The sequence below is a fragment of the Lissotriton helveticus genome, chromosome 8 (genome assembly GCF_964261635.1).
Source record: "Lissotriton helveticus chromosome 8, aLisHel1.1, whole genome shotgun sequence".
In the NCBI taxonomy this organism is placed as follows: Eukaryota; Metazoa; Chordata; class Amphibia; order Caudata; family Salamandridae; genus Lissotriton; species Lissotriton helveticus.
Window position 1 is genome coordinate 66043535 of NC_136069.1, and position 23296 is coordinate 66066830.

General features: G+C 44.2%; 1 protein-coding gene across 1 annotated transcript in view; it reads left to right on the top strand.

Moving 5' to 3' along the window:
• NDC80 (NDC80 kinetochore complex component) overlaps positions 1-23296 on the top strand; it is a 255954-nt gene that overhangs the window by 23111 nt on the left and 209547 nt on the right. Inside the window, exons 2-3 of the mRNA XM_078656636.1 lie at positions 3302-3403; positions 19646-19732. Of these exons, the coding sequence (XP_078512762.1) occupies positions 3309-3403; positions 19646-19732 (182 nt within the window). The 5' untranslated portion in view covers positions 3302-3308. The remainder of the gene's footprint in view (positions 1-3301; positions 3404-19645; positions 19733-23296) is intronic.

Sequence of the window (23296 nt, forward strand, 5' to 3'; positions counted from 1 at the left end):
TACCTACTGGCGATAGCCAGTGGGTATATATAGTTAGGATTTTTTCTCTATGGGATTTCTGAAAATTCTATGTCTAATAACTTTGGCGTTTGTGGACGGAATTGGCTGAAATTTTCAGGAAAATGGCACATTTTGTTTCTGAGCAGCCCCTGAAAATTTGGGGGGGTTTCGTCAAGGGGGGGCCGAGAAAAAAGGGGGGTCCCTAAACACGTTTTTCCCATTCATTTTTCCATAGGGCGGTTGGACTCACTTTTAGCTCGAACGGCTGAATAGATTTACATGAAACTTGGCAAAATTGTAGATATGGTTTGCCCGACGTGCCTTTGCTATGTCTCAATATATGTGCTCCAGTGGATTTTGAGAAATTAACGTTTAAAAAAATATATATATCTGTGACAGCGCTCCGGTTAGCGCCCCGGTTCGCGTACCTGACGCGTAACGGAACTTCGCGAAACGAAGCTGATTGGCTCTCCGGTGTCTGTCAACATTCTAAACAGTCCGGAGCGGCCGCCATCTTGTCTCTCGGTACGATCGAGAGACAAGATGTGGTGAAAAACGAAGGGGGAAATGAAGGAAAGGGGGCAAGGTAGACCACTCCTGACCCCCTAGGATTGATGAGGGGGATATTAAAGTGCCCCGCGGGGCAAAAAATAAAAAAGAACATTTTTTTGCGATTTTACGCCGTAGAGGCGTGTCCCGGTACTCGAACCGGGCAGCTCACCGGGCAGCTCACCGGGCAGCTAACCGGGCAGCTAACCGGCAGCGTAGCTGTCAACATTGTAAACAGTCCGGAGCGGCCGCCATCTTGTCTCTCGGTAGGTTCGAGAGACAAGATGTGGTGAAAAAAGAAGGGGGAAATGAAGGAAAGGGGGCAAGGTAAACCCCTCCTGACCCCCTAGGATTGATGAGGGGGATATTAAAGTCCCCCGCGATTTTTCGCGGTAGAGGCGCTTCCCGGTACGCGAACCGGGCAGCTAACCGGCAGCGTAACGGGAGTCCGCCATCTTGTGTTTTTGGAGCGTCCGGTTCGCGTACCGGGTAGCGTCCCGGTAAGCGTAACAAGGGGAAAACCAAGAGAAACAGTAAAAAAAAAATTAAGGGAATAGATTTCCAGCAAACTTGGCAAAATTGTAGGGACTGTTTGTTTGATGTGCCTTTGCAAGGCCTCAAGATATGTGCACGTGTGGATTTTGTCTAATTAAGGTTAAAAAAAATATATATATCTGTAAGCGTGCTCCTGCACGCTTACGTTACGGGTTTTGTTTGCGCTGCAGAGCCGATACGTCACGGTTATGCGACGCGTCATGAGGCGTCTCACGTGGCTACGTGATACGTCACGTAATAAAGAATATATTTTACAGCTATAGATATTAGCTTTTAAAAAACCAATGAAATTCACTGAAAAAACCATAGGTTATAGACCATATATAGTTAGGAATTTGCATTTACAAAACCTTGAAAATTCACTGAAAAAACCATAGGTTAGAGACCATATATAGTTAGCTGGACATTTTATTGACATAAAACCAATGACATTCCATATATAGTTAGTTGCACTAACTATATATCGCGCACCCGCAATCCACTGCTGATGATGTCACATATTACATCATTCATGACATGGTCAGTGACATCACTGATGACATCACTGATGACATCTCAAATGACATCACTGATGACATCACTGATGACATCTCAAATGACATCACTGATGACATCATGACACACCAATACCAGTTACTCCATATACGCACTCACTGATTCCTACGTCTACACACACATTCACTCATTCACCCATACAATCACTCATACATACAGTCACTCATTATTACAACACTATCATATGCACTCATACACCTAGTCAGTCCTGTGAAGAATCAATCACACTTCGATTTCCTCATCTATACAGTTAAACACAGAACACCATACTTTTCACACATATACTAACACATACTTACTCTCTTATACAATCACTGATACAAGTACACATTGATATGCACAGAGTCACACACCTCCCAGCCAGCCACACACACACTCAGTCTTCCATACATCCACTCATTCTTCAATATGTAAAACATATTTAAACTTTACAAAAACACACAGACACTAGATGATGTCATCAGTGATGTCATTTGAAGTCATCAGAACTCACCCTGGTGGCCCACCGCGATACTCTGGGCGTCCGTGGCGCACGGCGCTCTGGGGTCCCTTCACTGCGTCTCCTGGTGTAGGCCTAACACTCGGTGCCCGATTGAGCACAGGTCTCCTCTTTTAATAAACAAACCCATCCTGTGCATGCCAGGAATGAAGAAATTATTCGAAGGACATTTTAGGCTCCTGACCTAAATAAGCATTGGCAAAGTCAGTAGGTCTCGCCTATGCAAGAGCTATTGGCTTTGCCAATGTGTTTTATCCATGTTGTACACCAACATGGCTGCTGTTCAGCATGACTTAGTTAGTGGCACAGAGGAGAGTGGTGTGAAGTGCAGTGTTGTAGAGTAATGTGGCATAGAGTTGAGTAGTGTGTTGTGGCATACAGATGAGGGGCATAGAGTGGAGTAGGCATAGTGGAGCGCACTGCTAATGCAGACCAAACATTTTCAATTGAAATGACCATTAAACATTTTTTACTGGTAAAACTATATAGTGGTAAAACTATAAAGTGCACAAATGATATTGTGTGGAAATGACATCACATAGTGTATTGATTTGCTTTGATCTTATTAAAATATTTGTTTCCACCACACTTCAGAATTACAAACAAAGTGCTTTATTTGTGCTTTCCTAATGCTGATATATTCCAAAATATGTGCACAGTTCATGTACAGACATTTGAATTGTGTTGTGTGCCAGAAAAATAAGTTTCCTTTCCTACCCCCAGTACTCAGCAAGATTGTCACATAAATCATATCACTTTGAAGTCCGAGAAAGAAAATTAAGCATCAAGCTCCCTTGGAAGACAGAGCCTGACATTTGACCTCTGTCTTTGAATTCACATCAAATTTGACAAGATAAGAACAAGATTTAAAGTCTTATTACAGTTTCTTACCAGGTACGGACAACGTTCTAACATCTTTGCACATGGCGCTCATCACTTGAGCTTGAACCACTGGACCTGTCATTGTGGTTTGGTTTATAACTGTTTGTGGTCAGTGATTGGTGATCTGGTCCACTCACTGCAGATCGTACACATAGGGTTCAGCTGGAGAAGTATGCCGGTGATATTTCACGCAGTGAGGGGGACAGTAAGGTTTTTTTTTAACATGCACTATGGTAATTATATAATTCTTTTCTCCTCCAGCTGAAGAATGAGTCGCAGCTCAAGTGGTGTTGGCAGACAATCTCTCCTGCCTCTAAGAGTGCAGGAGTCACACAGCAGAACAAACCAGACCACACCCCAGAAGTAAGTGATGGCAGACAGGCACTTGCTAGAGGCAATATGCACTTGTATGGGAAACAACCTTTACAACGCAGTCATTACATCACACTACCTTTACAAAGCAGTCATTACATCGCAACATCCTTTACATAGCATGTCATGACAACACAGCCATTACATTGCATGTCACTACAACGCATGTCATTACAACGCATGTCACTACAACGCAGGCATTACAATGCATACCATTACAACATATAGTACCCTTACACTATCCAAAACTTACCCTACTGTTGCACTCACTGGAGTTAGAATAGTAATTTCTACCCCTACACTATCCAACACTTACACTACAGTTGCACTCACTGGAGTTAGAATAGTAATTATTACCCCTATACTATCCAACACTTACCTTAAATGCGATGTAATGGTATGCATTGTAATGGTATGCGTTGTAAAGGTATAATGTGATGTAATGGAATGCGTTGTAAAGGTAGTTTCTGAAAATGTGATGTGTTGGCATGCAATGAAAAAGAATGCGTTGTAAAGGAAGTTGCGATGTAAAAACTGTGTTGCAAAGGCATGCATTGTAAATGTATGCGTTGTAACGTCATATATTCCACTTGTATGCCCTTGAAGATTGTAAAGAACCCTTTCCGACTCTGAATCGAGGGAATGTTTGATTTTCAACATAATTATCGCTTTGTAGAAATCATCTGTTGCAGGTTGTGTGATGGGCACTGAAATGTACTTGCCCACTGGACAGCTGGTTTTTTGCCTTCCCTCCTAACATACAAGTGCGCCACCTTAGTTCAGTTGGGTAGACATTAGCAGTGTTTGCTGTGCTACTTTTGTTTTCTCTGTGCATTACGTCTTTTGCGTCTTAATAGTAGTACATGCGAGGAGTGTCGGGGTTTTGCCAAGAAGAAAGATGAGGAGACTAAATCTGCAATGACCTGTTCACCGTTTGGCTGCCATTTCCTTTCTTTTCTTACAAACCCTGAGCCAGTAAACTAGGAGGCTTCTCCAATAGTACTGCTCGATCTAAAACTGCAAAGGTTGAGACGCGAGGGATAATTTTTTCAAAGGCATTATAATGGGACATATAGAGCCCATGTGAGATGCAGCATAATAAGGGAAGCACTTTCACCTGTACCCATCCACTGTTCAACACAGGCGAAGACGCATACAAGGTGGCTACTCCTGCCTAGGAGCAGTGAGCATGGCGGTGTTCGTGGTGTTTCCACATCGGGTCCTTCTTGGTTGTCTGGTGCAGCATTGACTATAGGTAAGAGAGGGAGCCCACCAGAGACACACAAGGTCACAATTAGCCAGTTTGTCCGTCGCCACCATGACTAGATACCAAAGGAGGAATAGTCCATACATACTGCTTACACCCAACCGATTAGTCCGAATGGGAGGAAGTTGGTGGTACATCTAACCTATAATTGCCTCGGAAAAGTAGGGCTGATAACAGGAGGTAGTGTATATAAGCCAGAAGTCTGAGGGGAAGCAGGAAAGAAGACCGGAGATCCCTAGAGCTCACTGACAGACACATTTATTTCTTCCTGCAGGCAAAGTGAAATGTGGCCTTAACAAGGGGATGGATACTAGATCATTATATAGAACTTAGAAGAGAGGAAGAATGTAGGAGGCACCAGCCAGCACCTGTGTGTACAACAAATACTTAACACTGTCCTCTGATAAAGCCTTACTGCTCGACCACTCTACCACAAATAGAGAGTAAGGTGCTATCTAACTTTACCTTTGCCTACCTTTGGGGTTGCACTGAACTCTGTGCACGCTATACCTCGAGTGATGATGCAAATGCTTGAATCCAGGCCTTTGAAATTTGCTTTGTGAGAATTTCCACAATTCTGTGCACTGCATTTTTGTTTAAGATCTTAGGAATTGTAAAATGTAAAATAAGTAAACTTGTTGCAGCAATCTGGACATGTTTTAGTCCCTAAAAAGAGACTCCGAGAGGAGGCTCTTGAGTCAATTATACGTTGCTTGTGTAGTCCTTAATGAGTTGACGCTGCAGCATCCTAGATCAATTGAATTAAAGGAATAATTCAAGTTGTTTTTATAGAAAGATATTTCAGGTAATAAAGGATTACATTGATATCAACAAACTTGACTCATCATGAGCATGGCATGGCTCTAGAGACCAGATTGCTAGGTTTGGTTTTAGACTAGTAAATGTGCTAGACTATGGCATGTCGAGTTAATAGGCAATTTAATTGCATTGTTGAAGTAGAAACGTAGAAGCCTTGCAACTTCAAACATTCAGAGGTTGAATGCTACCTTTTAGTATCTACAACATCCTTTATCAGGCTTGCAAAGCTTAAACCTCATTATGCAGACGATCATTTTTAGTTCTCTATAAGAAATAACACCCTGCAATAACACCCTTTGGCTTCTTCCCAAAATTTTGAGACAATTTAATTTAACCAAAAAATAATTTGTGTATCCTAACGAAAGCCTGCATGTTATCCCCTAAGAAAACAATCGAAACGTTTAATGTTTCTATGGCTTTTAAATTCTACCTGTAAAGAATGACTTTCTTTAGAAATGTGGCTGTCCTCGTGATTCTCTGCCAGGCAACAGTATCGATAGTTGCAACTTCAAAGCCTGTGACTTAAGAGAGGTACCTCTGCTGAGATCTCGTGGTCGTTACACCAGACCCAAAGCAGCACCTGTGATTTTCCAAAGGCATGTCGCCATTGCAAATGGTTCTATAGCAGCAAATTGGGCTACCCACGTGGCTTTTGCAAGCATTAGTAAGCTACCCCACATATTCTTTCAAAGATGCTGCCTTTGGCCAGGAAGTTCAGTGCAAAATATTTGATTGGTGTCTGATGTAGGAAGCTGGCTCTGTACATGGTATGCCACTAGGTGGCTATACCGTGCACAGAGTCCAGGGTCTCCCCAAAAATGTACAGGGCTAAATGTAAAACACAAAGTGCTCTATTAGTGGTAGTGTGGGCGAGCAGTCTTAAGCCTAACACAGAGGAGTGCGAGACATTTTATGCATACACGATGACCAATAAATATCACACAACTCAAAACAGAGATCCACACCAATTTTAGAAAAATAAGCTTTGTTTGTACTTTAGTTTAAGACCAAGATCTTCGCAATAAGGTAAATACGTTTTCAAATAAAAATACTTTTCAATTTCAAACGTCGACACAGTGCAATTTCTGAACAGTTCAATGTTATCCTATGGGAAAAACATAATTGCGGTTAAACAGGTAAGTACTACACTTACAGTTCCAGACTTCGGGACCCAAGGTCAGCAAGGTGCAAGGGTCAGGTGAGTACCAAAACTACACCACAAGCGGCACGGGGCGGCCGGGTACAGAGGCCAAAGTTGGAGTTTGGCCCAATGTGTTTAAATGAAGACTGAGGGTGCTTCAAGCCACACTTGCAGGTAAGTAGATTGGTTGCAGGGCCTAAGCTGTGGGGATAGGACCAGCACGGGGGGTTCAAACCAGCACCATACATACAGCACCAGCGGTACAGGGGCAGCCGGGTGCGGGTGCAATTTCCGCATCACGCGCCTAATGCTTTTCAATGAGGATTCTGTTTTCGACAAACCGGTTGCAGACTGTGCACATGAGGTTGCAGAAGGGAGACCAACTACAGCTGACGTAAGTAGAGGTGTAGGGGGTCATAGTGGCACCTTTATTTCAGCTCACCAAGGCCCAGGGGCTTTGGGTGCAGAGGTGCCTGTCGACGTCATAGTGTTTTTCCCCTAGCTGGTCGCGGTCAGGGGGAGCCTCTGGATTTAGACTGCAGACACGGTCATGGAGGCCAGGAGAGGCAAGCCAACGCTGGATTCATGGTCCGGATCGCTGGGGAGACTTCACAGAGCAGGTGAGCCATTCAGACTCGGCCAGAAGTGTTGGGTGCAAAGTGGGCTGGAGTCGCAGTTGAGGCTGGATCTGGAGCGATTGGAGTTTATTTGGGGTCTTCTTCGAAGGCAGCGGACCTCCCAGGGTTTTCAGAGGTCCCTGGCTGCAAGACTGGTCACCTTGCGTTACAGGTTCGTCGAAGCTGGAGACAGGCCAGGAGGGCTGGAGCCAAGGCAGTTGTCGTCTTCTGGCTTCTATGCTTGGTCGGCTTCAGGAATGTCTTCTTTCTAGGTTTTTAAAAAATATATATTTTTATTGAGAGTTCATGAAGACAAAATCAGCATTTCGAAACACAGTGATAAAAACAGAATCATATAGTACTGGACACATAAATATAGAAACCTGTACAAATTTCATCAATTCAAAACTTAATTTTAAAGTGCAATGTGCATAAATAGAAACAATCTAGCAGACTAATATTAAGAAAATGTGATTCAGATTAGATGTTGTCAGAAAACAGTCTAGGATTCAAATACATTCCAACATTTTTCGTATTTCTTAAGAGCCCCTGATCTCAGTGCGTATTTTTTCTCCCTTCCCTGGATTCGTAATAATTTTGCCTTCCATGCCTGAAATGTTGGTACTAGATCTGTTTTCCAGGACTGTAAAATAAGGGATTTGGCCATTAGAGAAGCTATGAAAAGGGGCTCATTATGTGGGGTGTAAATTGTGGAACATCCTAAGACAGGAATTAGATCATCAAATACTATAGAGTCTTTGAGCTCGAAAGTGAGGTATTTTTCAATTTCCTTCCACAATGGCTGAATTTTTGAGCACTCCCAGACAATATACTTCCAGGTACCTTTTTCTTCGCACCGGAAGCATTTGTCGGCAATTTGGGGAAAGATATTGTGGAGGAAAGAGGGGGTTCTATAAATAAGCCATTTATTATAAAATTGCATACGTTTAAAATTAGCACCGCAAAAGATAGTTTTATTAAATTTATTTATTTTATCCCATAGCTGCGGGCTAATTTCAATTTCTTCCCTCTTTTTCCACCTCTCAATGATCTTACTAGAGGATTCCTGTCCATTATTTTCTTTTAGGACTATAATCCAACTACTCAACCTCTTCTGTATTCGAGTATTCAAGACTGTGGAGATATTTTGTTTTTGAAATAGATTCCCAATGTCAAGCTCTCTAAGTTTTGAAATGAGCATAAGAAAAGACCAATTTAGAATTCTGTGGGAGTGTTGTAACTGTCTATAGATTTCATCCCAGGACTTCCACCTGTTTCCCATAAGGAAGTCTTCGATTTTCACGAAGCCGTTCTCCTTCCAGAGATTTATTGTATTATTATCCATACAGCCCTCTTCTCCTAAGCTAAAGTTGGTTAAGTTCGTTGTATTCCCTATTATAGGGATAGAGTAGAATTTCAGGAACTGAGATTTCTGTTTCAGAATCCACTGAAGGGATTTATATCGGACTTTCTTTGGATCTTTCGTGATTCTAACTGGGTCGATAATTTTTGATTCTGACAACATCCTCTTCATGAAAAAATTATCTGCCTCGTGAGTTTCTGAAAAAAAAAAACTAAAACTATGGTGTGCAAAAGATGCAAAATAATATTCTCTAATGTTCGGAAGAGATAATCCTCCTTGTGCAGATGAAAGATATAAAGTGCTAAATGCAAGCCTATGAGATTCTTTTGCCCAAAGGAAAGAGGAGATCAAAGCGTCTACTGTTTTAAAAAAGGAGAGCTGAATAGCACAAGGTACGGCGCTGAAAAGAAAGTTAAAAAGAGGCAGAACCGACATACGCACTAGGGCTGCCCGTCCCATTAAAGACAAGGGTATTAGATTCCAGCGATCTAAAAGGGACCCAACCTTCTTTAACAGAGGTAAATAGTTCAATGAATACACGTCTTCCAAATTATCCGATATGAATATTCCTAGCTATCTCTTTGGGGATGTATTATATATCTGCCTAAATTCTGGAATTAAAGTGTCTGTAGTGCAATTGACTAAAATAATTTCCGTTTTGTTAATATTGATCTTATAACCCCCTAGTCTTTGAAAGTCAGATTTTTTTTTTGTAATTTTCAATTGACTTGCTGGTTTAGAATCTAAAAAGAGGGCAATGTCATCTGCGTATAATTTTATATTTGTCATACCAGCTACTGGGGCAGTGTCGGAACTTATATCCCTGATCGCAATTGCCAAAAGTTCAATGAATAGCGCAAATAAAATTGGCGACAGGGGGCATCCTTGGCGGGTGCCTCTAGTGACCCGGCCCGTCCCGATGCTAGTATTATTAATAATAATTTGTGCCCTGGAGTTCATATAAAGTTGTTTTAAAAGAGAAATAAAAACAATCGGGAAATTAAAACTGTGCAAAATAGCAAAGAGGCAATCCCACGACACTAGATCGAAGGCTTTTTCTGCATCTAAAAACCAAATTTGAGCCTTCACCTTGTTGATCTTAAAAAAATCTAGTGCCTCTAATAAAAATTTGGTATTTGAATCAAGATGCCTGCCTGCAATAAAACCACATTGATCATGGGCTACTAGAGATCCTACTATTTTATTCAATCGGTTCGCTAAAAGTGTTGTAAAAATGTTATAGTCCGTATTTAAAAGACTTATGGGTCTATAAGAATTTATGTTTTCCTTGTCTTTTCCTTTTTAGGTCTCGCCCTGGAATAGCATCCGAAGGATGCGTCAGTCCAGGGTCGGAGACTATAGCGAGCTGACACGGGGGAATGAGGGACAAAAATCTGTCACGCGCTTCTCCCCGGCTGGATTCAGCTGCTTGCACGCGCACCAACATTCACGCATGCGCACATCACAGGCACACGCATACACAGCACTCACGCATGCGCACATACACACGCGCTGCTTACTTTCACTTTGCAACCCCCCCCCACCAGTCATCGGATTTTTTTACACACGCACGCATGCATGCATACATACACACACACAGACACACGCGCAGGCACACACGCACACACAGGCACACAGACAGACACACACGCGCGCGCGCGCACATGTCCGCTCCCCCCCTCACACCCCACTCACCGAGTTCTTTTAGTGTGTCCCTCTCTCCTTCCCTCTCTCCTTCGGCAGGCAGCGGGTCATCCTAGTAGCAGGCGGGGCTCTCCACGAGGCAAATCTTCCGGCAATCTTCCGGCTGACGGGCACAGGAGCGCGGGGTAGGCTCCCGTCTGCTTCCTGTCTTTTTGCGGCCCCGCCCCCGTCCCAACACAGGTTGCCTGGCTTCCTGTTCGAGCCGGGCTGCGGGAACATTCACCCGCGGCACGGCTCTGACGCCTGACGTCATGAACCAAAGACTAGAATGCCGGGCCCAGTCAGGTTGTGCTTGCACTTTGCAGCACATCCTGCTGCTGGAGCGCGGAGTTTGAGGAAGGTGCCGCCCCTCACTGCTGGCCGTTTTGCTGGTGGCGCCGCAAATTGAATCATGGCGCCGTTCACAATACTGCTGCAGGCACCTCGCACTGACCCGGGCTATCGCCTTGCCTGTTGCTCAGTTGTTAATTTACTCCCCGCCGAATTATTGCAGCCGCCCTTACTATTTCAAAATTATAAACTAAATACGCCCTCATTCAGACAAGCTACTGGAGCGTCGAGGACCTGGTATCGCTGACCCTGAAGCTGCGTGCAGTTTTACTTCACCTCTCAAACTACGTGAGTACTTAATTTACATTTTTCAGTGTTCCCCAACGTTCTGTGCCACCCGGGTTTTTCACAAGACAAATAGTGCGAAGGAGGTTTCAGGCAGGGCAGGGCCTTATTCAGTCCACTATTCAGCCAGGGTTCCACACATACTGGAAAGTTAGTCCCAGGGCGTGCTTTCTTTTGCAGTGTTTTTTATATGGCGCGAAGGTGACCCGATGGTATAATTGAAGGGTTATTCTAGCGCCACAGTTTCATTACAAGGTCAAGTTCATTAGCTGTTTGGCACGTGGAAATTAAATTATTTTCCCAGAATCACAATATTTTGGGCCGGTTAGTCGAGTTTGGAACCTGGCTCCCAGTGCCAAAGTCAGCAGCCACTGATCATTTTTCCATGACCAGCACCACCATGTTCTGCATCGTGTATGCAGGAAAAAAACAACAGATTTGTTTTGCCTTCTTACGTAATGCCATACCAAATTGTAGCAGGCTAGCAGCTGATGCCCCACACCACTCCTGCTAGGCTTCAGTGACGATGGAGCTACTCCACAATTCACAATCATGATCGAACACACCGATGTACGGTACCCAACCTCTGAATGAGGAGGGGCGGGACTGGGGGGTGCTGAGAGGTAAGACAGATTTTGTAGCCATCAGTTTTTGGTGGATGTTCCATTACCTGCCATCTCTACATGACGGTTTTCTGCTGTTTGCAGTCTTCCTCTAAATTGCATCATAGGCAAGCAATCACCAGTCAGTGCAATGGAGCTCAAATGCCACTTCAGATTATAAGGGCACTATGTTAGTGCCGTTCCATTTCTGGTACTTTGCAGCAGTTAAGGTATTAAAGTTTCTCGTTGCTCAGACGGGTGTACTTTCTGATATTTATATGTTTTATCTTATCTTCATTGCTTGATTTGGCTCGCAAGAAAGTGTCACTCAAAGTCTTTCAAATGGCACTCATAATTACACTGAAATTATGAAAATGTCACACACAGCACTCTGAAACCTTGGCAGCTATGCGGCAGCCTCTGTGACAGTGTGACCTGCTTCACTAATCACTAGCTGCGGTAACTGCAGGCTGCTGCTGCATGCAGTGCTCACAAACGCGGACTTAGTTTTGGCAATTTAAATTCCCGTGTTAGCACTGTGCGGCTGTGCCTGCAGTGATAAATTATGTGGCAAGCGATGAATTATGTGGCAAGTGATACATTATGTGGCAAGTGATAAATTATTTTGCTAGTGATAAATTATGTGGCAAGTGATAAATTATGTGTCATGAATTATGTGGCAAGTGATACATTATGTGGCAAGCGATGAATTATGTGGCAAGTGATACATTATGTGGCAAGCGATGAATTATGTGGCAAGTGATACATTATGTGGCAAGCGATGAATTATGTGGCAAGTGATACATTATGTGGCAAGCGATGAATTATGTGGCAGTGATACATTATGTGGCAAGCGATGAATTATGTGGCAAGTGATACATTATGTGGCAAGTGATAAATTATGTGTCATGAATTATGTGGCAAGTGATAAATTATGTGGCAAGCGATGAATTATGTGGCAAGTGATACATTATTTGGCAAGTGATGAATTATGTGGAGGGGAGGGGCTATAATCATGCAGAAGACGCCATTTTGCTGCTGCATAAGTCATAGGTGGGCTGCATCATTATATGTCAATATGCAACATATTTTATATGTCCCTTTTTATAAAAACAAAATGTAACTACTGCAAAAAAAATTCTTTTATGCAAACAAATTTAAATACTGCATAAATAATTTTAACAACAAATACTTTATATATAGCTTTTTATGTACATAAGAAAACTATAGCATAAAGCAAAAAACATTGCCATTTACAATAATAATAGCTCAAACTTAAATAATGCGAGACCTATTGCATTGCAAATGCTTGTTTTAAAATGCTGACCACCACCGCTGAGTGAAAAGAGTCCGGAGGAGACCCTCCTTTCAGTAAATGGTTAACTAAAAGCAATAGTTCTTTACGAAGGGTTCCTCCAAACCTTTTAAAAAATTAAATAGGAAGACCATCCTCATCATTAGCCTTACCATTAGGGAGGGAGGCAATCGCCTCATCTAATTCTATCATTGTGAAGTCCTCTATGAGGAATTCCTTGCTCCCATCATCTAATTTAGGTATTGCAAGTGGCTGTAGAAACTCCCCAATGGAGTCAGATGTAGCTCCTTCAGTTGATTGGTAAATTCCCTCATAATGTTTCAAAAACAGCTCACCAATGGAGGTGGTGGTCTTGGCATGTAATTTAGTGATAGGGTCAGTTAGTTGATCTATCCTGTTTCGGACCTGCTTTTCTTTGGCTTGCCAGGCCAAGAGCTTCCCTGTGTATTCACTCTCCTAATATATTCTTTGGGCATAGAGATTGCTAGTAGTTTCACCTAAATTATAATAGAAGTCCTTCATCCTGGACTTTGCCTCCTGCAAATTTTGCCCAGTGAGCGTTGATCTAACCCTATAATGTTCTTGGGTTGCCTCAGTGAGTTCGACATGTAAGTTGGCTTTCTCCTCCTTTCTTGCCTTCTGCTTTGGTATTTCTTTAGATGTGATTATCCCTCGCAAGGTGGCCTTAAATGCGTCCCAGGTCGTGTTTAATGGGGCAGTACCTCTATTCTGCAAAAAAAACTGCTCTATATTTCCTTCAACCTCTGTACATCATTGTTGGTCTAGAAGGTTTGATTTATTAAAAAACCATCTTCTTAAAGGCCTTACATCTTGTAGTCCCAGTTTTACCTCCATATAGAGTGCCACGTGATCAGAGAAAGCATTTGGTAGATGGACATAATAGTGTGGCTCTAAAACATGGGAAGTAAAAAAAAAAAATCTAATCTAGATGCGGAATTGTATTTAGCCGAATAACATGAATATTCTCGTTTGAGGGGATTAGAGACACGCCAATGATCAATGACATCAAGGTCAAATTTACAGCTTTGAATGGCCGTAGCGACTTGAGGTTTGTTTTGACGGCGGTCTTTTTTGGAAGAATCCAATAAAGGGTTTTGTAAAAGATTAAAATCACCCCCCCCATATTATAGGCCCGGGAAGTCCAGTTATAGCATTCTTTAACTGTAAAATTGGTAGAGGGTCATCAAGAATAGGTGCATAAATTGTGGCAAAAATTATGTTTGCATTTCTTAATTTACCATATGCAACTGCCCATCTACCTCTAGGGTCTGTTAGTGTCCCTTCCAAACTAAATCCTACATGTTTTCCTATTAAAATACAAACTCCTCTCTGCGCCAGTCCAGCTATTGACGAAATCTTGTGGCCAACCCAGCTCTTGAAAATTTTATCTGACTCAGCCTGAACTTTATAATGAGTCTCTTGTAAGTAAATAACGTCTGGAATAAAAAAAATTAGCCAACATTCAATAGCATTTTTTTTCCGAACATTATTAAGACCGTTTGCGTTGAAAGAAATAAACTTCAGCATACTACTTGTTCCTTAAAAGTGTTAAGAACATCCTATAAAAAAAACAACCAGTAGTAAGTGATAAAAGCACTATCAAAAGCAACCAGTAGTAGATCAATGTATTCCCAGAAGTCTTAAATCTCAGCATGTGCAAAAAAGCAATAAGCAGCATATACATAAACCTTTCTTTGTGCAAATACGCAAAGGAGTGACACAGATGTGTACTAGCAGCAAAAGATATTAAACCAAACTTCCCCTTGGATGTGCAGATGTATATTGAGCAACATGGGTATTTAGAAACAGCAAATTGTCAGGAGAAAACAGCAGCAACATTTTTTATGCGAAAGGCAGATAGAAACATAACCGTCATGATTGTGCAATTACAGCAGCACCAATAGTACTAAACCTTGTGCAAATATGCAAATAAGCAGCGCAATTGAATAATAGCAGCAAGGCAAAGGAAAGATGAGTGTAAACATATTACTTGATCTTTAAAGTGACAAGTGCAAGTGCAAAATAGTGAAATCGAAAAGCCTTTTAAATATGACATTGTCTGTACCATAGCTGTGTTGAAACAATAGATCTTCAAAATATGAACTCTCTCTCTCTCTTTTTTCCCCCTGCGACCCCCCCCCCCCCCCGAGTGGACGGTAACCCCCTGTGTCCCACTTCCGTCCTTCTCTGGTATTTCTTCTTTCATGCTTCCTGTCTCCAACATGTGACCGCCAATCAAAAAGTGAAAAACTCAGCTGCAAATTTATGGACCAAGACCTTCAAGGAGAGACTGAGCCTCGTGCATCATAGGCCCGCCGTTGAGTGATAGTGGATTTAGCAACGTGTTATACCCCGAGGCCATCAAGGAAAGTTTGGGCTTCATGCAAAACCGAAAAGATAAAAAATTTCCCTTTGGCCAGGACTTTGAGTTTCGATTGCTGCACTATCATGGCTTGAGCTCCCTTGCTCTTAAAGGAGTCAATGAGTTTAACAATGTTCCTGCGTCTGTGGGCAGATTCTGCCGACATATCAGCAAAGATTCAAAAATTATTCACCTCCTCCACGTTGAAAGTTCTTTTAGAGAATGCGATGTTAAGAATTTTTTCTTTTACCCTAAAGTCTGAGAAATTGAGCAAGATTGTGCGGGGGTATTTCAAGTTATTAGGTTTATGTGCAGGGACTCCTTGCGCCCTTGTAATAGTCAGGTCGCCTTGGACCTCAGGAATGGCTTTTTTCAGTAGAGACTCTGACCATCTAACTACATCCTTATCTTTAAGCCCCTCTGGTATGCCTACTTGTCGTAGATTAGACCTCCTATTATAATTCTCAAGGTCCTGCAGCTTTTCCTCTAATTAAGATTTCTCTCTGTTGATCACTGAAAGGTTTTTCTGCATTCCTGTCAGAGAATCCTTTAAGGATGATATCCGGACTTCAGCCTCAGAAACTCTTAGGGGGATATTGCCAAGACACTCCTCCATCTTCGTAAGCCTGCTGTGTAAGAGTGAGATTTCCTGAGCCTGGGAGAATTTAAAATCTTTTAGTTCCTGAAGGATAGTCGCTAATATAGCTTCAATCGTATTCGCTTTTGTAGCGCTCGGGAGAGAAAGCAAACCATCCTCCTGGGAGATCAGGGAGGCTTCTAGACTTAGGTCTTGACTTGGAGCTTTCGTGGTTTGCTTGTTGCTTAGGCTTGTAGCCGGCTGTATCGGAGGGTGGGAAGGGAGGGCGGCGGTGCAGGGAGAGGCCCGGGTAGATACCGTTGGCGCGAATAATACTGCATCTTCTAGACCTGCCGCCACTACGGGTATTGCCATCGGTGTCTTATGCGTTGTAGGGCTGGTTGTTTTACCTCCAGCGTTGGAGACATCATGCTCTGTAGCGCCGCTTGCACTCCCTTGTTTCAGCTCCCCACGTGTAGGAGTGCTCGAAAATTGCCCCTGCTGGAGAAGGGGTTTTAAAAAAAGAGGATATTGCTTGGGGGTAGATTGACTCTCATGGTGAATAGTAGGAGGCATGTTAGCAGCCTTGACCATTTTGTCCATAGCTTTACCTGCCTGGTCCGCCCTTGTTCCCTTGTCTTTCCCATCCTCCTCTCCTTTGTCGCCAACAGCAAGCAAGCTCAATTCTGCTGATAGTTCAGATAGGGTCAAGCTCTCTACATTTTCATCCTCTTCGCCCTCCTCTAGATCGTTTTCTTCATTGTCGTCATTATCTTCTTTGACCTGTTTTCTTAGAACATTATATTTATTTTTTCTATATGGCTCAGCAGATTCCATTGCTTTCTGTTTAAGGGCTTCCTTTTGTTGATTTTTCCTTCTGTTTTTTCCCCCTCTCCTTTTGCAGCTGGTGGGGATCTAGTCGGGACTGGCAGTTTTAGCAGCTCCCTCCCCAGCTCTGGCTTGGACTGCTTGCCTCTTGCTCTTGCCACCATCTGAGAATTCGGATTATCAAACGTGAGCTGCTGATATATTAGATACTCTGGGCTATGCACTGGATTTCGCGGTTCTTCAAAAGGAGCTTCTTGCACATCGACTAAAAAGTTATGGAGGTGTGACCAGAGAGTTCTGCTGAATGGTTTCGCTTTGGTTCTGCCAATGGTCTTACTTCACTCAGCCTTTCCTCAAACTCCGCTACACCAGTGCCCGGTTTCTCAAGTGCGAGGGATAGCGAAGAATTGCAAGGTCCGTGGCCAAGGGAGTCAGAGTCAAGTTCGTCCTACTCGGCTTAGTTTTTTTTTTTTTTTTTTTTTTTTTTAATATGCAGCGAGGCCAGCAGCAAGCTGAGAGGCACAGAGTTCGGCGTAGCGGCGGCAGAGGCAGATGAGCAGGCGTAGAGAGAGGAGGGAGTGCGAGCGTGAGCTGGGTAGCTGGGTAGAGCCCAGCGCGCCTTACCTCGCGGGAGAAAACCAACGTCCCCAGTTTGTTGCCGCAGGTGCTGGTCCTAGAGTCTCGTCAGCGGAATCGAGCAGGCATCGAACCCCAGAAGGCGACAGATGCACTTCGTTCAAACCCCTTCGAAAATCATCCGCGGGTACGCATCCAAGCTCCGACTCCTGGCTCCAGCACCTAGCGAGGGTCCGGCGTTGCACGCATGGGCGTGGCCACAAGGAAACCGGAAGCACAGCGGCGACGTGCGTGGGTTCACGTCAGCCGTTCATTGCCCAAGTCCCATGCTCAACCTTGTCTTCTTTCCAGGTTGTCACAGATCTAACTTCTAGATCTCGGGAGTCCCTTAAATACTACATTTAGGGGGCGTTTTAGGGGAGTAATAGGTAGGAGCCATGGGTACCTTACCATTGGTGACTACACCCACTATTCTGCCACCCTCCTGTGGGAGGGGACATAGACCTAGCCCTGATTCGAGGAGTCCCCTCATCTTCAAGATGGAGGGGACTGAAAAGTGTGCTTCACTTTGCTTCCTCCACCTGGGGGGTGGAGTTTGCAAAGGTGGGCATACTTCCTAGCCTTTCAAAGATTTCCTGCCCAAAGTGGGGGTGTAAACCGGGGGCTTCCATCTGCTGCTAGCAACATAGGGTGGGGGCCTAATTACAAAGGCGGCAGGCCTTGAAAGATTCCCCTTCGAGTACTAACCCATCCTGGGGGAGGAGGTGGAACACCTCTGCCCAGGATGTGCATTGATTCTAGTCCCAGGGACCAGAGGCTCTCCACCCAGGAGTCCAAAACCTGTCTGTGTGTGGCGGGCTACCTAAAGCCACTCAATGACCACACCAGGGCCGACTCTCAGGTGGCACCTCTGAGGTCCATGGTTTAATAAATCTCCCACTGGGATCACTGCGGATTTATTACAAGGAGCTGTTTGGTACAAAACACTCCTGGGTCATTCCAGCCATCGTGGTGCTGCGGAACTCGAGTTGTCAAGTTCCCAGCCCATATACTCTCTATGGCGTCACTGGCACTTAAAATATTAGGGAATCAACCCTAACACTGTAGGGGCATATCTGCTCATGCAGATATGCCCGCACCTGTGATATAGTACATCCTGCCTTAAGGTTGGTAAGGCCTGCCAGAGGGGAGATGTACGTATATCTTGGGCAGTGCTAGTTGCTGTGGCACACAGATAGTGTGCCAAGTTGACTTTGTTGTTTTGTCTGCACCAGGCCATGCATGCTGCAGTGGCAGTCTGCAGGGCCTAGGTGGGGGGTCCCTAGGACACCGTCTTCAGACCCAGTGCCCTCAGTACCCATGTACCTTTTACTAGGGACTTACAGGGGCCCTGACGGGACAATTGTGGATCAGGTTTAGGGAAACCTGGATAGAAGGGACCCAGTACTCTACAGTCAAAGTTGCATCAAAAGCAGGCAATGTGTGTGTGGTGGGTAATGCATCAGAACCCCATGTTCACACATCTGTTCTGGCATATTTTGTCTCTCCTCAAAGCATTTGGTGCTAAGGGACTAGATTCCCAGCGAGTTGAGAGAAGTTAGAGCAAAACTAAGGGCAGATATGTAGCCTTGATCCTCGATATTTTATTTCCAACCCTTGATTCTAAATTCCAGACCTTGATATCACATTCCTTGATCCCCAATCCCTGTCAATCCCTCCTGCACCACACTCAAGTCATTTCCTCCATTAGCAAATGTTGTGTTCCAATTATACAAAGCGGAACATAAAAAACAAGAACTGTGCTGCGACAGGTGAGCCTTGATTGAAGGGGGGATGGGACTATGTACAAGAAAAGGAAACTGTCTGAGGCCCTTTGCAGAAACATTTAATGTGAAGCTATCTTTTTGAGACCTTTTATCTGGCCCTGCTTGCTGTGCAGGCATCCACACGAGTTGTGAAGGAGAGGCGTCAAGAATTAAGAGCTCTAGAATTACCATGAAGTTATTCTTTTCCTGTTTGTTGGTCTCCTGCTCTCCACTCCACTGTACTTGGGGCTTCAGTACATGCTTGATTGGTGCCCTACAGTTTGGAGTTTGATTGCTACTTAATGGCTTCAAAAAATATATTATGAGAATTTGAGCTATGTATTTGTTCAGAAATATGTTCCACTCATGTAAATACCCGGAAGATTGTTCAGTGAAATCCTTTTTGCTGGTACTATTTTGATCTGCATGGCCAACAAGGCCAAATATGCATTTATTGTTCCAGTGTTGGTAAAGCCAGTCCCATAAATTGGATAGTAGTAACAGTGTGTGTTTATTTACAGCAATTAGGAATGGTAAAAGTGTGGTCTGGAATGCTGCATGAAAATAAGCTTCGTTAATAATAATATAAAGAAAAATAACAACATTATTTCCCTCTTTCAGTAAAGAACGTCCTGGTTTTGCAAAGTTGAGCTTAACTCGTCCCAGCTCGGTCAAGTCGGAGAGAAGTTCTAACCTCTTTGGAAAAAGGTATGGGCAGAGTGCTTATTTATAATCCATGTCCTGTTTTGAAGTCTGTGTTTTCCCGCTGTTCGCTATGGCCTTGTTCAATGTGTTTGTATGGGGGCACCTTAATCTGATGCGAGCAATCTATACGTGAATGTCTGCCCTATCTTTTAAAGATGTTTGCATTCATGTCAGGACATTTATTTCTAGAATTTCAATGTTGTTGAACCGAATGCCAAGTCACTTGCATTCACCCTGGACACCAACCTGACCCTCAAGGAACACACTGCTGTAAAACCATGGATAGCCTTGCACCAGCTCTCTATCCTAAAGAAAATGTGACTTTTTCTACAAGAAAGCGACTTCAAAACTAGTATTTAAATAGTTAAATTCTTGCATCTGGCATCCCTTAAGAGCATCTTGCAACAAAATAAAAGTGGTCCTCGTTAGTAATGCAGATAGCTAAAAAATGCCTCACATTTTAAATTAGGCCAGTTATGAACTTGTAAAGACATCCTGCATGGGTATTTTTCAAGGTAGGGGAAACTGCATGGGTTTGTGTTTGCTGCAGGCAATGCTTGTGGTAATATCAGGGAAATCCTCAGGAAAAACTGTACCATCTGGCCATAAAACAGGCCCACAACCAGCCAAACATCTTGTCCACACACTAACCTGTCAGACAAGCCCATTTGTCACTGCCTGATTTCCCTTTAGGCCAGTCTGATCCTGGCCACCACATACCAACAACCCTCCTCCCCCAACAAACAAAATGGCATCATCTTTCAGGTTTTAAAATCCAGATTCTGTTCCGCCATCACCCATCCTGGATTGAGGCCCTAAAATCAGCCGCCCAACCTGCATAAGCCAAGGTCAGCAATTTCAGATAAGTTCCAAATTTCGCAGTGCACAAAAACAAATGTACGGCATTGCAGCCACTGGTACAATCCTGATGACACTTGCACACACTTGCCAGAAGTGTACCTTTAAGCATGAAAAATCCCAATTAACATTGGATTGAAACAAATAACGTAACTTATACCAGCCATTAGCCATTACTTCATTGTCTTCAATGGAGCTCCCAACATTCATTTAATCTGATTTATTAAGCTCACTATATCTCCTAGTGTTGCAATACTTGCACTGTACTCTTCACAAATAAATATTAATAAATCTCTTTTGCTTTGGGTTTTCGGTCTGATGGTACTAAATTTAATACAAGCAGAGTGAACTAATAAAATGAACATTGCAAAACGGACTAATGAACAACACAAATGCTTGCTGTGGGTATTATTCAATGGTACTTTAAATATATTAGTCAAAATGGCACTTTTTCTTTTCACTTCAAGGTGCAGGGGTTTAAGTGAATAAGAATAAAATGGCTAATTATCCTATAATTTATTGACTAAAAAGGAAGCACCAGAAGTTCTAATTTAGAATGTGTGAAAGTGGCAGAACACAATGTTTTTCTCTGCTATTGGACCTTGAGGAATCCAAGTAGATTAAATGGTGTTGCAGTTGGTTACTGCCCTTTTATACATATTGAAGCAGTGAGGAGTCGTGACACATAAAGGCAAAAACACGCACAGAATGAAGGGCTGCTCACAGTACGCATGTCTTGCTGAACCCCAGTCAAGCCCTTTCCCTACGTGAGTGGGTGAGGCTGCTGGCTCACAATTTGAAATGAAGAACAAATTTGGCTCCCAGAAGAAAGGGTGCTTAGCTGTTTTTAAATGGACCAAACCCTCTAAGTTATGAGCTGATCTAGAGTATTTCCCATAGAATAAGGTGAACCTTGCCACAGCTCCGAGCAACGAGTAGCGTGAAGTAATATTTCTCTCTGATCAGTGCCTGGTATTAATTCTCTTGTGGGCTATTTATCTTTGATGCTTGATCTTCCACAGCGAACTCATAGCGATGAGGAATTCCATGCCTTCTGAGTCCAAATGTTATTAGGAAACAATCAATAACAATTATTTGTTTCCAATAACATTATCAAGAAAGTTAGTGACCACCCGCACCCTCATGGAATTCCCCTCTTGCCTCCTGTCAGTCCGCACTATCTTCAAAGCCATATGCACCAGCTTTAAAAGCATCAGGACCCCTGGCCGATCTGTCTGACAATCGAACATCTTTTGGTCGCTCCCAGGACACCCGCAGTCAAGTCACCATCAGCCTGAAAAATTGCAAAAATGAAAAAAAGCAAGGCAACATACCTTCTACATCTATGGAACCTGGATCTGGAATGACGTTGCACATCCATCATGATTGTCCCAACAGTCCCCCAATTTAGGAAAGAGTTGACGACGTACCTATTCACAGGCCTCGAAAAATCATAACACTTTTACTAGATCTGCAGGTCTAGTAACTTGAATAATCTACTCAACCTAACTGTAATGTACTTGATCCATAAGGTGGTCTCATTATATCATCCTAGGCAAATATTGAATTTTTCAAAACCACTTTTTTCTTCATTATCACAGATAAGAGCACCTTCCAATATGAGTTCAGCTTCCCTGCTGTAGAAAAAAAGCCTCTTCTGTTTGATTTAATCGACTAAATGATTGTTCCATGCATAATAAGAATCTAGCCCACATACAGGGTACACATGACCCCTGACGGGAAACATCCTTATCTGAAAGAAACAGGTTAGTATTAGATTCCTTACCTTAGAATATCCCCAGGCGTCAGTCTGGATCCGGAAACTTTTGCGTAGCAGTACCCCTGCGCGTCGGTAGGCGTCGTCTGCAGGCGTCCCCTGCGGCTCCGCGTCGTCGGCGTCGTGCGCCGTGATGACGTCGCTGGAGTATATAGACGCCGCCTCCGCGCGCTGACGTCAGTTCTTCTTTTTTTCCGCGCCAGTTAGCGCAGATCCGAAGAGCAGTACTCCGGTCTTTTGACCAAGTTTTTTGTTAACTGATTGATCTTTACGGTGCCGGTAGGATGCCCGGTTTCAAGAGTTGTGACGAGTGCGACCGCCTGATGTCGGTCACCGACCACCATCGACTCTGCCTCCGGTGTCTGGGCGCGGACCACGACGTGGAGTCCTGCGTCGACTGTCGGGCCTTGACTGGAAAAGCTAGGCGGGAGCGGTCCCGCAAGCTTCTCGAGCTCCGGTTGTCGGCCCCGCGTCGAGAGCGGTCCCGGTCCGGTCGGAGGTCGAGGGAGCGGTCGAGGGAGCGGTCGCGGAGCCGCCATGGGCGCTCCGGGAGTCGCCACCATTCCTCCGGCTCGTCAGGTAAGCACAAGAAGTCGGGGCGTCGCCATCGCACCCCCGACTCCCCCCGACGCCCGCGTGCTGCGGCCGGGGGCTCGGGTGACCCCACCCCCGCGGTCCCGCATGGGTCGCCGACGCCGTCTACCCCACACCTGTCGGTCCCTGGGGAAGGCGCGTCGCGTGAGGAGATCGAGGCCTTCCTCATTGCTATGAGGGCGAGGTCTTCTCCGGCGGGGCCTTCGGCGCCTGCGGGCCCGTCGGTCCCGTCTGGGGGCCCGAGCGGTTCGGGTGCTCCTGCCCCGGCGCCGCCGGTGGCTCCGGCCCCGGCGCCGCTGGTTCCCTCTGGTTCGTCGCCGGCTGGTCTCCCGGCCTCT